At 39.0% G+C, this 17,888-nt stretch overlaps 1 protein-coding gene across 2 annotated transcripts; it reads left to right on the top strand.

The window, feature by feature from the left end:
• The first annotated feature begins 11 nt into the window (after positions 1–11).
• harbi1 (harbinger transposase derived 1) lies at positions 12–8,430 on the top strand. 2 transcript variants are annotated; one of them, XM_071545112.1, is made up of 7 exons: positions 12–57; positions 1,119–1,284; positions 1,428–1,630; positions 2,363–2,450; positions 3,581–3,788; positions 5,384–5,559; positions 6,159–8,430. In XM_071545112.1, the coding sequence occupies exons 2-7, from the start codon at positions 1,120–1,122 to the stop codon at positions 6,357–6,359; spliced, it is 1,041 nt and encodes a 346-aa protein (XP_071401213.1). In that variant the 5' UTR covers positions 12–57; position 1,119; the 3' UTR covers positions 6,360–8,430. The 2 variants fall into 2 exon arrangements, with proteins under 2 accessions (XP_071401213.1, XP_071401212.1); XM_071545111.1 differs by lacking the exon at positions 12–57 and adding an exon at positions 218–302.
• Positions 8,431–17,888: the final 9,458 nt, after the last annotated feature.

Raw genomic sequence — 17,888 nt, 5'->3', positions numbered from 1 at the left:
AGTTAGGTGATCCTGTGGCTTGTTTGGGTTAGTAGCCGCTGCATTAGTTCTTTAAAGGTAAAGCTTTATGGATTTTTGTATAGTTTATAGATTGCATCAAAATATAAATCTGTGGTTAAAGATTAAATTTAGATATCCAGCTGTCTGTGCTAGGTGAATTATCGCTTTTTCGTTTGAGAGCTTTTTCTTAGACAGATAGCTCACATACTAGCTAGTTAGCTTGCTAGATAGCTACACCCTCTGCTGGTTCCCAATTCAAAAAGAAAGGCTCGACTTCTCCGTTGGCAATTTGACATAAACAGGTATTATTACGAATAACTTTGAATTAAACATGACCAAGGGTCCATTTACATATAATAATAGTCGCTTACTGATTGTACTCACTAAAGACAGAGTTTTTGCAAGAGTTTGGTAATTCTTTATTACCCAGAACTTTACTGTAGGTTATAATTTATAATAAGGGATACGACGCTGAAGTTACCTACTTATTCGCAGGTACTTATTTTGTGGGCTGTCTGTGGACGAATCGATTTTTTCGAACAGAAGGTTTCCTCTGTATTTAGAGTGTTCTTTGCCTCATATATTAGAATACTTGGAAAAATACAAATGTTCTCTACCAGACAGGGATTGAGTGGGAAGTAAACCCACCAAAACTCAGTGTACCCGTCTTTTTAATTTTAGGATTAAATTTACCACTTTTTTTAAGCTTTTTTCTTTCTGAGGTCAATGTATACACCATAGAAACTGATGCAAGTTATATAATGATGGGGTCTTTCAAGGACAAAAGCATGAATTTATTGTTTTTGTTTCTATTCGTGGTTGTTTGACTTATGATGATCACAGACTGGGCATTACAGTTTACTCAATTTTATTTACCACCACTTTTTATAACTTTTCCTTTAATTTTTTATTTTTTTTTATTTAATTTTTTGCAGCAGCAAAAGAATAATTGGAAACAGCAGGGGAAAATACAAAATAGTAAAAGAATGGATGATAGAATTGTTAGGGTGTGCAGCAGGACTTATTGAGGCAAAGGAGAAAGGAGTGCGGAATATTTACAATATGAAAATGTGTCAAAGTATGAAATATAGGTTATTTAATGTTGTCGGTACCCACAGCATGGCGATCCCTATAGCTATCCTGGACTGTGATTTACTGCTGCATGGTCGGGGCCATAAGACGCTGGACCGCTTCGACCTGGACTCCGTCTCAGACCACTTCCTCCTCACGACATTTGGCTTCCCCAGGGAGTTCATCCTGTATCTGGTGGAGTTACTCAGAGATGTGAGTCTGTTCTGTTTATGACTTTTAAATGTGTACTTCTGTGTCATTATACTGAGTGGTCTGGAGCCCGGGTTTGAGCTGTTTTTGGCTTCTATACGTATTCTCTTTCAACTAACATGTATATTGGTGTGTTTGTGTGTTAGGTTCTCTGTAGGCGTACCCAGCGGTCTAGAGCCATTAGTCCTGAGGTGCAGGTGTTGGCTGCTTTGGGCTTCTATACGTCCGGCTCATTCCAGACGTCTATGGGAGACGCCATAGGGATCAGCCAGGCATCTATGTCCAGATGTGTGACCAACGTGACCAAAGCCCTGGTGGAGAAAGCTGCCCAGTTCATCACATTCACCAGGTAGGAAACTGGATTAGTCTGAATTATACACACCACTGTCTGACTGTTGTCCATTCAGCTGGGGCCACTACTACTGATACTGCTACTACTACTACTGCTAATACTGATACTACTACTACTACTACTGCTAATACTGATACTACTACTACTACTACTACTACTGCTAATACTGATACTACTACTACTACTACTACTACTACTACTGCTAATACTGATACTACTACTACTACTACTACTACTACTGCTAATACTGATACTACTACTACTACTACTACTACTACTACTACTGCTACTGCTGCTACTACTACTACTACTACTACTACCACTACTACTGCTACTACTGCTACTACTGCTACTACTGCTACTACTACTACTACCACTACTACTGCTACTACTACTACTACTACTACTACCACTACTACTACTACTACTGCTACTACTGCTACTACTGCTACTACTGCTACTACTACTACTACCACTACTACTACTACTACTACTACTACTACCACTACTACTACTACCACTACTACCACTACTACTACTACTACCACTACTACTACTACTACTACTACTACTACCACTACTACTACTACTACTACTACTACTACTGCTACTACTGCTACTACTGCTACTACTACTACTACCACTACTACTGCTACTACTACTACTACTGCTAATACTGATACTACTACTACTACTAATAATAATGATAATGACTCTGTCTCTAAACAGAGATCCTGCCAGCAAAGAGCAGTCTATCCAGGAGTTTCAGAGGGTGGCAGGAGTCCCAGGAGTCTTGGGGGTTCTGGACTGTGTTCAGGTAAATTGTAATTGTATGAATGACATTTTATTATTGTGTCGTGCATACAGTTGTATGCCCAGCCTGCATGGGCTTACAAGACACCATCAGTTCAAACAAGCAAGGACCAGAGTACAGCGTATACATTGTCAAACAACAGAGAAAGAAAATAAAGAAACTAAAGCATCTTTCACCTTCAGATCTTCAGACCATCATAGAGTAGGGCAGAACTCCTAAATCACTGACAGAAGCTTACTATGTGTTATTGAAAAATCAAAATAAATATTAATTAAACAATCTATCTTGCCTTCTTTTCCAGGCTTTTGAGATAAAGTCAGCAAACTTAAACACATCAAAATTAAACAGCCATTCTAGTTTTTGCTCATCTGAACACCAGAATATTTCAGGGTTTTGTCGAACGATTTCATGGAACAGTAACTCTCTTAAGTCATCATAATTTGTACAGTACTAAAGAAAATGGGACTCACTTTCCACTTCACCCAAATCACACAGCTCACACAGTCTGTTTTCCTCCGGAATATTTTTGAATCGACCGACCTCAGTGGCCAGAGGAAGAATACCAGCTCTCAACTGTGCAACCAAAGATCTTTGGCTTCTAGATAAACGAGATGTAGCATAGAATTCAGGGCCAAAATTCTGTTTGATATGCACATATGTCCTTAATTTTGGCTTTGACAGAACGTTTTCAAACCATTTTTCTTCAAATTTCAGTGAAAGATTATTTTTAATGGAGTTAACATTACAGCACAGATTATTCCTGTAGATATAGAACATATCCACCTCCTCAAAAATTGAGTAAAGCTCTTTTGCCCATGGAGGACTGTGTGATTTGCTCCACATAAATACCTTCTTATTTATTCTGTCCTCTGCCATTTTGATTAGACGTTTCTGCCATTTTGATTATTGTAATAAATTATATCACATTACATTAAATTATATTACATTATATCGTAATAGTTTTATTCTATGTGTACATTGGGTGCCATGACTTTTGGGGGTGTTTTTTGTTTAAATACAATAAAACTATTCTAAATAATATGTAAACAGTGCTCATCCTACACAGTATACTGGATAAGAACCATTTTCTGGACAGAGTCTCAATCCTGTGCTTCTTTCCTCTTCATATCCAGGTTGCCATTAAGGCTCCGAACAGTGAAGACTCGTCGTACGTGAACAAGAAGGGCTTTCACTCTGTTGGCTGTCAGCTGGTCTGTGATGCCAGAGGACTGCTGCTCAGTGCAGAAACCCACTGGCCCGGCGGACTCAAAGATATTGAAATTCTGGAAAGATCCGCCGTGTACAAACTACTGCAGGACACCGAGGACGGCTGGCTGCTGGGTGAGGCATGGGCTTTGGTCTGGAAAGTCTAGAAATGTATAGAACAAGAGTATCGTATCGCTGTCGGGTGAAAACTTCCTATCTCCAGAATATCAGCTTCTCAGGAACTAGCTTGAGCTTGACCACCGTGCATTTTTGAGTTTATCCAATGGGGTTCTGAGTAGGGCTGAACAATTAATCAAAATTTTATTGAAATCGCAATATGGCCTACTGCAATTTTCAAATCGCAGGAGGCGCAATATTTGTTAAAGGTGAAATGTGTCAAAATAGCATTTTAAATGAAATATTGTGGTGCTGCAGAGATGTCCTGACTTAAGAAAACATCTTTGTTTGGTACAGATCCCCGCAAAAATCACACCATAATCATTTTAATGCGTTTTTCAATGAAAATGAGAATAATGATGTAAAAATGATCATTCCCTCTAATGTCGCAAATCATATCGCAATTGCAATATCAGTCAAAATAATCGCAATTAGATATTTTTTCAGAATCGTTCAGCCCTAGTTCTGAGAGAGTTTCATAAATGCAAGTGTCGTCAAATTTTCTCAACCCATAGAAGACAATTTAAGTGAAAACATGAAAAATCATCAAAACTGGATTTACGAGGTTTTCAACGGCGATTCCAGTTGTTTTCCAGATAAGTTTGGAAATTGCACAGGAAAATATGAAAAAATATTGTGGAATGTCCCATACGACTACACATTTTCTGCGGTTTTAAACCTCTGTCAACTCACATATTCTGATATTTGCTGCTGTGAAGAATCATCTCTAAAGTGATATGGCAGAGTTAGTAGGGGCAAGACAAATATTGGCATAAATCATACTGAACATCTTCAAATCAAATCAAGAAAGTGTGGAAATTAGATGGATGGAGAAGGTTAGCCATCTGGTCAATGGGGATTGATAGCAGCACCCAAACTGGTTATTCAGGTTTTGGGTCGATGCATGTAAACATAAACAGGTAACCTCATAACCTAATAACCTCATACAAGCTCATACTCCGATTATGAGGAGCCTGGTTGAAATGCCTGGCTTACTTCCATATTAAACAAGAGTAAAAAGTCTTAAAAAATCTCAAAGTCTGAAAATAAATTATCTAAATTCAAGGTATTAAAAAGTATGAAAATGTCTCATATACAGTTATTAGAGGACTTATTTTTCACCATGTAATGAGAGGTTTTGCTTTACTAAACACAAGTGCCAGGACATGATCTTCTTCCCATAAAGCAGTGGTTCTCAACGTGGGGTCCGGGGACCACCAGGGGTCCTTGAGGTGGTTCCAGGGGGTCCCCAGCAAATTGATGAATTGTTACACTTCAGCATTATTTAATTTACAAGAAGTTAACACAGTTAGAGAATGTAGAAGAATGACTGTTTTGGTCATAGTTTCACTGTTATCTCTCTACCTACAATACAGATAGTCATGGAATTGTGGACTAAATCATATCTATAACAATAAAAATATTCTCAGATTTGCATCCAAGAGACAAACTCTGTTCAAATGGGGGTCCGTGGCACTATTGTGTACTGAATTAGGGGTCCTTGATATGAAAAAGGTTGAGAACCACTGCCATAAAGGATGTCTGTCTCCTAGGCGACCTCCGCTACCCTCTCAGAAAGTGGTTGATGACGCCGGTCTGTTACCCAGAATCCCCTGCAGAGTTTCGTTATAACCTCGCCCACACCGCGACGCACGAGATAGTAGACAGGACCTTCAGAGCCATCCAGACCAGATTCAGATGTTTAGACGGCTCCAAAGGCTACCTACAGGTATGCTATTCTATTCTATTCTATTCTATTCTATTCTATTCTATTCTATTCTACATTTGTTATTTATGCTCATGTTACATTTGACAGTAATTAACAGTAAGTAATTAAGTGGCTGTTTTTAATTTCAGACAGACTTCATTTCATTTCACTCCTTTTTCAACAGTGTGATTATTAGATTCATTGGTAACACTTTACAATAAGGGTACATTAATTAACAGTCTTAATTTACAGTTAACTAATGTGTCTGGTAATCATTTACTAATGGTGTTCATGTTAACTAAGGTATTCATTTATACATTGTTTAATAGTCATCTTTATAAACTATTAAATATTGTATAAATGAATACCTTAGTTAACATGAACACCATTAGTAAATGATTACCAGACACATTAGTTAACTGTTAATTAAGGGTTAGTTAATGCTTATCAAGCATTAACTAACTCTTAACTTAGTGACCCTTATTGTAAAGTGTTACCAAAGTTTCTAAATATCCAAAAATGTACTATAAAGAGCAGTCTACCGACACACTAATGCAGAAGACAAACAAATAATCATCTAAGACCTCTGCGATCATCTCTCCTCTCTTCCCACCATGTAGTATTCACCAGAGAAGAGTTCGTCCATTCTGCTGGCCTGCTGTGTTCTCCACAACGCCTCCCTGCAGTCTGGACTAGACGCCTGGACTCTGGAGAGGACGGATCCCCTGGAGCAGCCCGAGAGCCTGGAACAGAGACCCGAAGACCGAGACACCGAGGCAGAAGACGGACGAAAACAGCTCATACTGAAACACTTCAGTTAAAACGCCGGGTGGACTCAGAAGCCTCGTGGTGTTATTGGATCTATGCCGGTTTGTAGAGTTACGGTCAGGGCCGCAGTCGAGACCAACTTCATCGAGCCGAAGTCGATTCCAAGACCAGGTCCGGCCGAGTTCCAGTCGAGTCCAGATCCAAAGGGGGTCGAGACCAAGTCAAGACTGAGACCAGAGCAAATGTCCTATTCTAGACCAGTGATTCTCAACCTTTTTCATATCAAGGACCCCTAATTTACTACACATTAGGGCCACGGACCCCCATTTGATGAGAGAGTGTCTCTCGGACCCAAATCTGAGAATATTTTTATTGTTCGATATGATTTTGTCCAGAATTCCATGACTATCTGTATTGTTGATAGAGAGATGACAGTGAAACTATGATCAAAACAGTCATTCTTCTACATTCTCTAATTGTGTTAACTTGTGTAAATGAATTAATGTTGAAGTTTACTTCATCAATTTTCTGGGGACCCCCTGGAACCCCCTCAAGGACCCCTGGTGGTCCCCGGACCCCACGTTGAGAACCACTGTTCTAGACCAAGACCAAAATAGGCAATAAACAGTCTTTCCAAATGGAAAAATAATGATTAAGGAGTTTCCCAAAGGAAAAATCCACTTAAACACTGTTGAAAAAGCTATTGGTGATGTACCTTGAATTTTGTTGTTTGGCCATGTATTTTTCTTATTGCTGTGGATAAACTAAACCAAAAAAAGGAAATTTCAACACTTTGTCGCAAAAAAACTCCCGGAAAGCATTGAAGATCACAGGTTGATGATATATAACAGTTTAAGGGTATCTGAGGGTGGATTTTTCCTTTGATGGCGTCTTGTCTTTGTTGATGTTTCTATTTAGTTTCTTTGATTTTAAAGCACTCTGCAACTTTATTAAGAAAAGTAATAAAACTATAAATATTTTTTATAAGATTTCTGGAAGGATTTCTTAATCCTTCCAGTTGAAATAGCAGGGAGAGGGAATAAGTGTGAACTGGATGTCTGAGAAACAGCAGAGAACAAACTTTCTGGTACAACTAACAATACAATAGCAGTTTTATTATATTTGTACATTGGGTGCCAGGATCCATGGGGATGGTAGACTGTGTTTGCATAAATAAATAATACTAAACAGTAGCGCTGAACCACATGTACAGAAAAAGGCGCATGTGCATTGATGTCTGTTCTCATTATCCCTATCATTATGAGAATATACTGTATGTATAGATGGATATAAAGACAGTAGACTGACTTTGACTAACCTTGTGTTTGGGTCCATCTTGTGGGGAGTAGGTGTTATGTGGAAATGTATGAATGAAAGTATGGAACAACACAGAATCATGAGGGTGGTCAAAATGACAGCCAACATGGGTTAGTGGGTTAGGGTTAGGGCTAGTTGGACATGGTGGAAGAGAGGGTCGCCTCTACATCTAGGAGTTGCGGAGAGTAAAACGGGTTAGGGTTAGGGTTAGGGTTAAGGAATTCTCTGCTTGCTGGCCTACCAACCAAAACTATCCAGAGGTCACAATATGTCCATAACAGTGCCACCCGGGTTCTCACCAAAACACAGAAATCACAGCACATCACCCCAGTCCTCCACTCCCTTCACTGGCTCCCAATAAACCAACAAAGTTACTCCCCCTGGTGTTCAAGGCCATAAATTGCACCGGTCCAACCTACCTTCAGGAGCTCCTCACCCCTCAATCCTCACCCCAGACACTCAGGTCTGGCAGCTCAAATCTCCTTGCTGTGCCACGGACAAAGCTGAAAAGCATGGGACATCGTGCCTTTTCGTCGCCGGGGCCACACTTGTGGAATCGGCTCCCAGGAACGATTAGGGCCTCAGACTCACTCGCTGTTTTTAAATCAAATCTTAAGACTCACCTGCTTTCCCCTAGGGTCCTGGTTCATATGTGCTTTCCCTTTAAACTTGGGTCTCTAAATTTTAGTCTAATAGTCTTAATAATTTTAGTCTTAATTTTATTCATCTTATTTTAACCCTTATTTTGGTTTATGCCTATAATCGCATGATTTTTTTTTCTTTTTTTTTGTAAATTGACCAGTTTTAACGTTGAACTATGATTGTTTTACTCTTTCTGTGAAGCACCTTGAGATTCCGTTGTATTTCAAAGTGTGCTATATAAATAAAATTCATTATTATTTATTATTATTAAAACTGTTTGTGCGCATACATCTACCACCTATTTTGAGCACATGGCCTTTGACTTCGACTTCAACGCTCACATTGGCAGTGACTGGAAAACCTGGAGGGGCTTAAAGGATAGCCTTCCTGAACCCGAGCAATGTGTAGTTATTGGACTTATGTGGTAGTCATGGGTTGTCCATAACGAACACCATATTCGAACATGAGGAGGTTCATGACAGGGTTCCTACGCAGGTCTGGAAAGTCTGGAAAATTCTGGAAAAGTATGAAAAATGAATTTGATCATTTCCAGGTCTTGAATAGTTTGGGAATTTGAAAAAATGTTTGGAAAAGTATGGAAAATGTTGCGGTTCAGGTCCGATACACACATAATTCTAGCTTTTATGTTGTTGTAGAGCCACTTTGAGTCCACAGTTTTTGTTGATGTTAAGAATAATGTTCAGATAGAGGGACGCTCTTATTACCCAGCCGCTGTCAGCATGCATTATATCAAATACAGACCAAAATCAAATCCAGTCAAGAACATAGGGTCTGGGAAAAATCTGGAATTTTAAAATGGAAACCGTGTAGGAACCCTGCCAATCATCTCACATATTCTGATATTTGTCACTGTGAAGAACAATCTTCATCTATACAGTGATATGACCTAGTTAGCAGGGGCAAGATGTCTATCTGCGTAAATCATATTGAACACCAGACAAAATCTTCAAAACAAATCAAGGTCTGGAAAAAGTATGGAATTTTTTAATTGAAAATGTGTAGGAACCCTGTGGTGAGTGTAGCTGGTAGCTGAGCACCACCTGGTGGTGAGTTGGATCAGAGGTGCGTCTGCTGGACAGACCTGGTAAACCCAAACATGTAGTGACATTTTGCTGGGAACGCCTGATGGAAGACTGCTCTGAATCATTTCTGTCACCTCTGGGCAAGCTTCTCCTGTATCCTGGGGGAGGTTGGAATGGTCAGAATGGAGCCTGTTCAAACCCTCTGTCATGGAAGCGGCTGCGAGGAGATGTGGCCAGAAGGTTGCCGGTGCTTGTCACGGTGGCGATCCAAGAACTTGTGGACACCGGTGAGGGAAGCTGTCAAGCTGAAGGAGGCCTTCTGGGCCTGGTGGCATGAGAACCTCCCCCTTCCCCCTTTCTCTGATACGGCTTATTAAAAACAGAGAAGACTAAGGAGAGAATTTATGAAAACCAGGTCTCCTGAGATCAAACAATAAGTCAGCCAATTACAAACACAAATACAGAAAGCAATTACGAGGGAATGAGAAAAAACATGGAACAAGTTTTATACAGACTTAAATAATGACCCAGATCCCAAAACATTTTGGCAGAAAATCAATCAGCTTAATGGAAAGAAAAATAACTCAAGAATTACAGTTTTCAGACATAGTGGCCAAATAGTCGAGGAAGAAAAAGAAAAAGAGCCAGATGACCCCTTGTTGGACCCAGAGTGGAAGGAAATAGTAGAGCGCCTGCCTACCCATCCATCCCTAGAAAATATAGAAACCAATCATCCTCTAATCAAAGTGCTCACGATAACTGAACTCCAGGAACATTCTATCAAGCTCAAAGTGAAAGCCCCTGGTGAACATACAGTGGACAATCGGCTTATCAAAGAGGCATCTATCCATCTATCCTATCTAGGCATCACCAGAGTTTCTAGCCATACTTGCAGACCTCTATACACTTTGCCTCCATGTTGGTTATTTTCCAAAGCCCTGGAAATCAGCCTTGGTGTCTATGGTCCCCAAACCACACAAAGATCCCCACCTGCCTGTCTTATTACAGGCCTATTAGTCTCCTGAGTAACCTTGGCAAACTTCACCACCAACAACACCACCAGGCTGACATAATTACATTCAAATTACTAGGGTATGCTGTAGTCAGTTCCAATGTTGTTAATTAGGTAGAACGAAGTTCAGTCCAGAGGGGTCCACCGTGTCCAAGACTGGTTGCCATATCTTAATAAATCCCTTGACATTGTCAGGAAGGGTGTAGGTCAGTTTTTCCAGAGGGAGTATTCTCAGTACCTCCTTATACCAATCGTCCAGTGCAGGGATGTCCTTAGAAATCCAGAATTTGAGAATAGTCTTTCTTCCAAAGCCACTTTTGATGCCATAGGAGTTCTGGGGGTCCAGCAGGCCAGTGGTGCTTTTAAATAGCTTTCTAGCCCAGAGAGAGATTGCAATGAGAGTGGCAGCATCGACCCCCAGCAGATTCACCCCTGAAGCTGGCATGCCTCAAGGCTCAGCTCTCAGTCCACTGCTGTTTTTAATGTATCTAAAGTGATATCTACTACCCACCCCGAGGAGAGGGACAAGTCTCCCAATTTGCTGACGACCTCTGTTACTGGGCCTCATCAAAAAATGCCCAACATGCTGGAAGACAATTACAGAGAAGCATCATCGAAATGGAAATCTGGGCAAATATGTGGAAAGTAAAATGAAATCCCTCAAAAACGCATGTGTGTGACAAAGATTTTATGGTCTACACTTTATACCATTTTAATAGTGGGACAATCCTGCAGTGTTGTATTTTATTGTTAATTACTGCATAGCTCTTATTCTTTTATTTGGTGAATATGAAAACCTCCTAATCCCACTCCATCCCCCCGGACCCACTTCAATAAGAAAACAGGGACTGAAGAGGACTGCCAGTCGTGAGCTGTCCCTACAGGAACCATTCTGTTCTCTTCTGGTATAGGGGACCCCTGACTCAGCAGAAAGGTACCGGCAAGCCAAAAAAGCTGTAGCTGCAGTTGCAGAAATAAAAGAAGATTGTATTGTTGTCTCCTTCTATTGAAGAAGACTGAAGCTATGGAGAAAAACTTTTGGGCGGCCTCAAAGAGGTTCTCGCAAACCATTTGGTACGTACCATTAAGGCAAATTCCTAATTGCAGTGGCAAAAAGAGGAACAGAGGGTATTTTTCAACTATCAATGAATCAGGCGGCTCATACTCCCTGGCACAGGTGCTGGAAAGGAGACTCCAGCCGATGGTCGAGCCTCAGATTCTGAACGAGCAATGCAGATTTTGTCCTGGTCACGGAACGGTGAACCAGCTTTTTCCCCTCCTCATGGATAATCGGGTCACATGGTGACACGGTGAGTTGGAACTGTCCTGGTGATGGATGGTGCTGCACAGATGCGGCAGAACGTCTTCCCGGCTGCCTTCCCTTGGAACAGTTCTGGAATAATTGTGTTGAATGCCGAGCTGAAATCCACAAACAGGATCCAAGCGTAGGAGCCAGAGGTGTTCAGGTTCCAGGAAAATGGTGGAGGTCGATGTTGACCACATCTTCCACAGAGCGGTTCACCCTGTAGACAAACTGCAGGTGGTCTAGGAGTGGATCAGGGACAGATGTAAGGTAGCATAGGACCAGCCATACAAGGTACTTACCCTCAGTGGTGGAAAGTAACTAAGTGCTACTACTTTATACTTCCACTCCACTACATTTCAGAGGGAAATATTGTACTTTCTACTCCACTACATTTATTTGACAGCTTTAGTTACTTTTCAGATGGAGATTTGACACAATGGATAATATAACAAGCTTTTAAAATACAACACATTGTTAAAGATGAAACCAGTGGTTTCCAACCTTTTTGGCTTTTGACGTCTTACAAAAAGCAGTGTGTAGTCGGGTCACATTTCAGATGTCTATGAGTTGTTAACAGCTCCACCAAATAGTGATTTTTCCCTCTAAACCTCACATGGGTTCATTTCAATCAATGTTCAAATGATCCAGTATTTCAGCAAAAATCAAAGATTAGAGAAATTAGAGAAAAAGTCCAAAAACTGAAAACAGATTTATGTATCAGAACTTTGTTTTTTCTTCTTTCCTCTCCCATTAATCACCTCACGACCCCTCAGATTTATCTGGTGACCCTTTGGAGGGGCCCGACCCCTAGGTTGGGAACCACTGGACTAAACTAGCTAACTGTATATAAAGTAGTTCAAACTAGCTCCACCTCCAGCAGCTACAACAGTAACATGCTGCTTACACACTGATGCTTCAGTATTAATAATCTAATGATGTCATATATAATAAAATATCAGTCAGAGGGACCAAACCACTACTTTTACTTTAATACTTTAACTACATTTTGCTGCTAATACTTATGTACTTTTACTTAAGTAAAGGATCAGTGTACTTCTTCCACCACTGCTTACCCTTTATTTTGTTCATGCTGGGAGAGATGGATGATTAAAGGCTCTTCTCTGTGATGTCTCAAGCCATCTTGAAGAAAAAAGGAGGTTGCATGGCTAGAAGTCTGCAAAATTCAAAAAGTCAAGTAAGGTTAGTACCGTATACACAGGTAATGGGTCCTGTTGAATACAAGATTGTACAATTGGTAATCCACAAGAATTTTGTTTTTTGATTTTGGCAGCATCTTGATAAGTGATAAGTGATCATTGCTGTGGTGTTTTAGTGCTCCACAGAGATCAGTAATGTGACTTTTTCTGTTGATGACATTTCAGTTTCTGTAGGTGGCGCTCAACCCATTCAAGGTTGAATTTTATTATTAACACAGATCCTTTGGGTTTGACATAGTTCTAAGTAATTTGAGTAGTATCACTTCCCCATCTTTCTGTCATTCCTATCATCCCTTCTTTCTCAGCTCTTTTCTTGTCTACCTGCCTCTCTAATAACTCCCTCCCTTTTTCTCTTCCTAAGTGATTCCACAGTCATGAAGCAGAGGCTCCCTGTGCAGCATTCTGCTTATTACATGGGTACTTACCAAAAAGACAATAATTTGTCACGAAATATTGATTTAAATTGATTTTATTATGAGTAATGTTCAAGCTAGCAGGATGGTCTGCAGTATAAGGAGTGACTACTTTTTGGCACAAGATGTCGCCAGTTCATTTGATCAGAAATCAACAAAATGAACCGGTGACTGTGGAGTGATATTAGATGTGAAACAGCAGTCTGTTATTCATTGGCCAATCAGGATTGAGTATTCAACAAAGCCACAGGGTGTAATAACTCACAATAGAAAAACAACGCCCTTACTTACAACAACTGAATTTACATTGCCATCATTTATCTAGGCTATGTTCAAGTGGGCATAGCCACTGCTACATTTTTATTTCATATTTTGGTCTAGTTTTCATTAATATTCTGTACTCATTTATTTTTTTTGTCTCAATAAGTCCTTCTGTTGTTATACTTTATCCACATACTTCATGCATGCATTCATTCATTCTACTAAAAATGTATTGAAATCATATGCTAATATAACCTCAATTTGTTTTTCCTTGACCCAATTTCCTCACAGTAGGTGGAACAGCTGGCAGGTTCAAATGTGTGTGTGTGTGTGTGTGTCTTATGAGCTTGAGAGCAACACACTAATGTATGCCACTCAATACTGTGTGCTACTGTACTGAATACGACAAAATTCACATCTTAAGCAAAAGAGGACACAGACACAGTGTTGCTGATGCAGTTTTTTTATATTTTGCTGGGTTCTACTCTACTTGACTAGACTAAGATACATAGTGATATATGGAGAAACATGCAGGACTCTATACAATAAACCTGGACAACAATATATCCGAACACATTTTAAATAGTTGAGGATGCGCATGATTATTCTCACTACACATTCAAACATTTTCAAAACATCACTAGAAAGGTTAGAATAATCAGGCGCTCCTCCTGTTTTTACAACTATTCCAAATGTATTCAGCTCCTATGTTGCCCAGGTTACTTTACATCTTGGAAAAGCAACCCTCCTTCCTTGCTCCTTGCTCTTCCTTTTCCAATCCCTCCCCACCTCTCCATCCTTCCTCACCTCTCCCTCCCCCTCTAAATCCCTCCCTCCCTTTTTCTCATCCCTCGTGATTCCACAGGTTAATATCTCTGAATATGTCACAATACAAAAAACAAAGCCCTTATTTACAACAATCGCACATTACACTGTCATCATTATTTATGTACATTCGGCCATTAAGACTGTTGGGGGGGGGAAATAAAAGGATGGAATATTTTTGTGCAACGGGTTGCAGTCACATGACATTTTGACTCGCTGATTGAATCTAATCAGATGCTTAGTATGAGGGACACAATGGAAGGGGCACAAATGAGCGACACAAATGGGAGCTGTGACATATAATGAAAGCAGAAAATTGGTATATTAATATTTCAGAGTTGTTTCAGTACGTCAGAATAGGATTTCTGAGTATTTTATATGCAGATGGGGAGTAAGTCACTTTTGATGCTTTCCTCCTCATGAAAAACGGTTCATGGAACAATTAGTTCTTTAAAAAGTAAGTGGGTGGACTGGGACGGAGGGTTGTTTGTTGTCATAGCTTTTAATTTAAAGGAATACCATGACGTTTAAAATTGTACTGTGATATTACTCTCAACAGGAACTTGCAGTGAAAAAGTCAACTACATTTGTCTACACTACTACATTTGTTCTACAGCTGCTCTGAAAACAACTTGTCAGCATTACTTATTGAAAGCAATAGGTACAGCTAGCTGGAAGCTAAGTTGTTAGCTTGCAGCGAGCGATTTCCTTTGATTTGAACGTGGAATGCTAACATGCTATTTTTGGGTTCATTGTAGTGCAAGATACAGAAACGTTTTTTTCCCACTTTGTCACAAGACTGGTGAAGAAAAAAAAAGACTATTACGGTATTACTTCAAATTATGGAGAGAACAAAGCTAGTGGTGTTTTGTGTTGCTGGAATGGAATAGTCCCCTGATTGTCTTCATCAATATATACATACTTTCTACAAATAGGAATAAATACAACATACACTGCTGTCGCATGATCACATTTTCTGTAGATGTTAGGATATTTCCTCCACTGTTTGTTTGCAGGTTGAATGACTATTTTATAATATGGATGCATTTTTCTGCAGTTATTGTATGTGGTAGCAAAACTGCAGGACAGCTTTCCTCTGGGCAATTTGTGTTCTATTTTCTGGATTTATGAAAGAAGAATTTCTGGATTTAAGCAAGATTGTCAATGCTGAGGTTTTGAAATTATACACTTGGTTTGACTTGCTTTGGCTCTAGGGTCAAGGAACTTGCTCAGCGCAAGATGCAACCCAAAAGTTCAAGTAAACAATTAAAACTAACATTTAGGGATGGGACAATATATCGAAATTCAATATATCGCAATACAAAACTGTGACAATAAGAATCATGGGGCAGAAAGATTTATATTATATTAGTGATATTAGCTCCATTTTATTCTGGCTTGACCATCCAAATTATATTATTTATTATTTTTAAATTGTTGTTAACATTCTAGCAAGCTAATGCTATTGCTAGAAAGTTGGGTTTCATGGGCCAAGGCCACGACACTAGAGCATTCAGCATATAAAGGATCATGGACATTTTCAATTCAGGTAAAGGAAAATAAAGAAAAACACCTAATTTGAGGTTAGGAGGTTTTCACACGACAGCAGCGAAACACAGACACTGTATTACAGTTAAAGACACAAACGGATCATGTAAACCTTTAACATGCCATGTAAAACTTAACATCACCATGTAAACCTTTACATTAGCACGTAAAAACTTCACATCATCCCAAAATAAAAGCCAAAAACAAAAAAAAAATGTAATAACTTTCTTTTCTTTTTTTGTTGCATAAAATAAATATGCTCTTTTTTGATGCTCAGAATATATTATAAGGGTTTCAGTTGTATGCTGTTTTTTTTTTTTTACATTTAGGAAATATTTATTTAGAAAAATGAGACAATAAAAACTGATCTTAAAAACAAGTTCAATACATTTCTTTTTTTGTTGCATAAAATAAATATGCTCTTTTTTGATGCTGCAAATATATTACATATACATTTTGAAATTCCATAAAAATATGTTTATGTCAGACATTCCCAACTTTGGGGTCAGGATGTGTGGTCCCTTGATATGAAAAATCCAAATCAAACTAAAAACTACTGTGATAATATCTGACCATAATTTTGAAATGAAAAACTACAATGAAAATACCTTTTACGGCCTCTAGAGACAGATTCAAAGATAGAAAAATAAAACACACTTCAATGTTGGGTAGTAACTTTAGTAACTGCAGTCAGATTACAAAACTGCCCAGTATCCAGTTCAGACAGTGTGTAATGTAGTTACAGTTACGTTCCCGTGTTTTTTAGTTCCATGTGTGGGCATTAGGTGAAAGGCCAAGTTGGTTGTGTTGGACTGAGACAAATAGAAGGCACTTTTTAAATGGCAGACCTTCAGGCAAAACTTACTCTTAATGTTATTTTCAACACGTCATAATAACTGCCCATAATGTAATAGAATCAAATCAAATAAAAACAAAGTCTAAAATGTCTTTTAGTATGAGTAGAAATAAGTTACTTGATTAATTGGTATTCATATAATGTAATAAATAGTAAACAAAGTAAAGTTATTACATTATGAGAAAAAATGCTATTATGCTATTGCTAATGCTATTACGTTAACAGGTTCAAGATTTTATTACGTTATTGGATGTTTGTTTACGTTATGGGCTTTATTACATTTGATTTTATTATATCACAGGCAGTTACTACGTTATGGTCAATTATTATGTTTTGGCTCTTCACGTCAGCATGTCTAGTTTTGTCACATAGAAGTGTTTTTTTTAACACAACATGTGTAATTAGTGACATACGTATGTTGCATTGAGATGTATTGTTATTGACATGCAATGCGTGATTAGTTAAATATTTAAACACTCATCTGATCTAGTTCTGCTACGTTGTGTTTTAACAAATCTCACGAATCTCATTCTTAAAGGTGCTGTGTGTATCATTTTGTGTTTCTCAAACTTAAGACCACATTTCCCATAAACCCCCACTGCTTCCTCTTGCCAAGAGGGTGTTGCAGCATGTTCCCCTTCCCCGTCCCTGGCGTCACTTTGCTGCGTTTGTTTTGAAGAGAAAGAGGAAGGACAACAGCCAATAACAGCCCCAGCAAAGTAAAAACTCTTCCGGTTTTGTGCCGTAAAGCAATCCAGCTGATTTCCCGCCAAATCTGACCCGGTGGCTCACCATGTAAAATAGGGCTGAACAATTTTGAAAAAATATCTAATTGCGATTATTTTGACTGATATTGCAATTGCGATATCATTTGCGATATTAGAGGGAATGATCATTTCTACATCATTGTTCTCATTTTCATTGAAAAACGTATTAAAATGATTATGGTGTGATTTTTGCGGGGATCTGTATGTTGTTTTCTTAAGTCTGTAGAATATGATGTGTAGGCCAGGACATCTCTGCAGCACCACAATATTTCATTTAAAATGCTATTTTGACACATTTCACCTTTAACAAATATTGCGCCTCCTGCGATTTGAAAATTGCAGTAGGCCATATTGCGATTTCGCTAAAATTTTGAT

This window comes from Centroberyx affinis, unplaced genomic scaffold (genome assembly GCF_046629955.1).
Source record: "Centroberyx affinis isolate AG114_WGS23_722 - 3 ecotype Tasmania unplaced genomic scaffold, CSIRO-AGI_Caff_v1 ptg004772l_1, whole genome shotgun sequence".
Classification (NCBI taxonomy): Eukaryota; Metazoa; Chordata; class Actinopteri; order Beryciformes; family Berycidae; genus Centroberyx; species Centroberyx affinis.
This window is presented reverse-complemented; position numbering and strand designations above follow the sequence as displayed.

Excerpts from the sequence above, each read along its gene's own strand:
- harbi1 (XM_071545112.1), top strand. The coding sequence starts at position 1,120 with ATGGCGATCCCTATAGCTATCCTGGACTGTGATTTACTGCTGCATGGT. Across the intron at positions 2,451-3,580 it reads GGGTTCTGGACTGTGTTCAG|GTTGCCATTAAGGCTCCGAA; the intron begins GTAAATTGTAAT and ends CTTCATATCCAG. Across the intron at positions 3,789-5,383 it reads CGAGGACGGCTGGCTGCTGG|GCGACCTCCGCTACCCTCTC; the intron begins GTGAGGCATGGG and ends TCTGTCTCCTAG.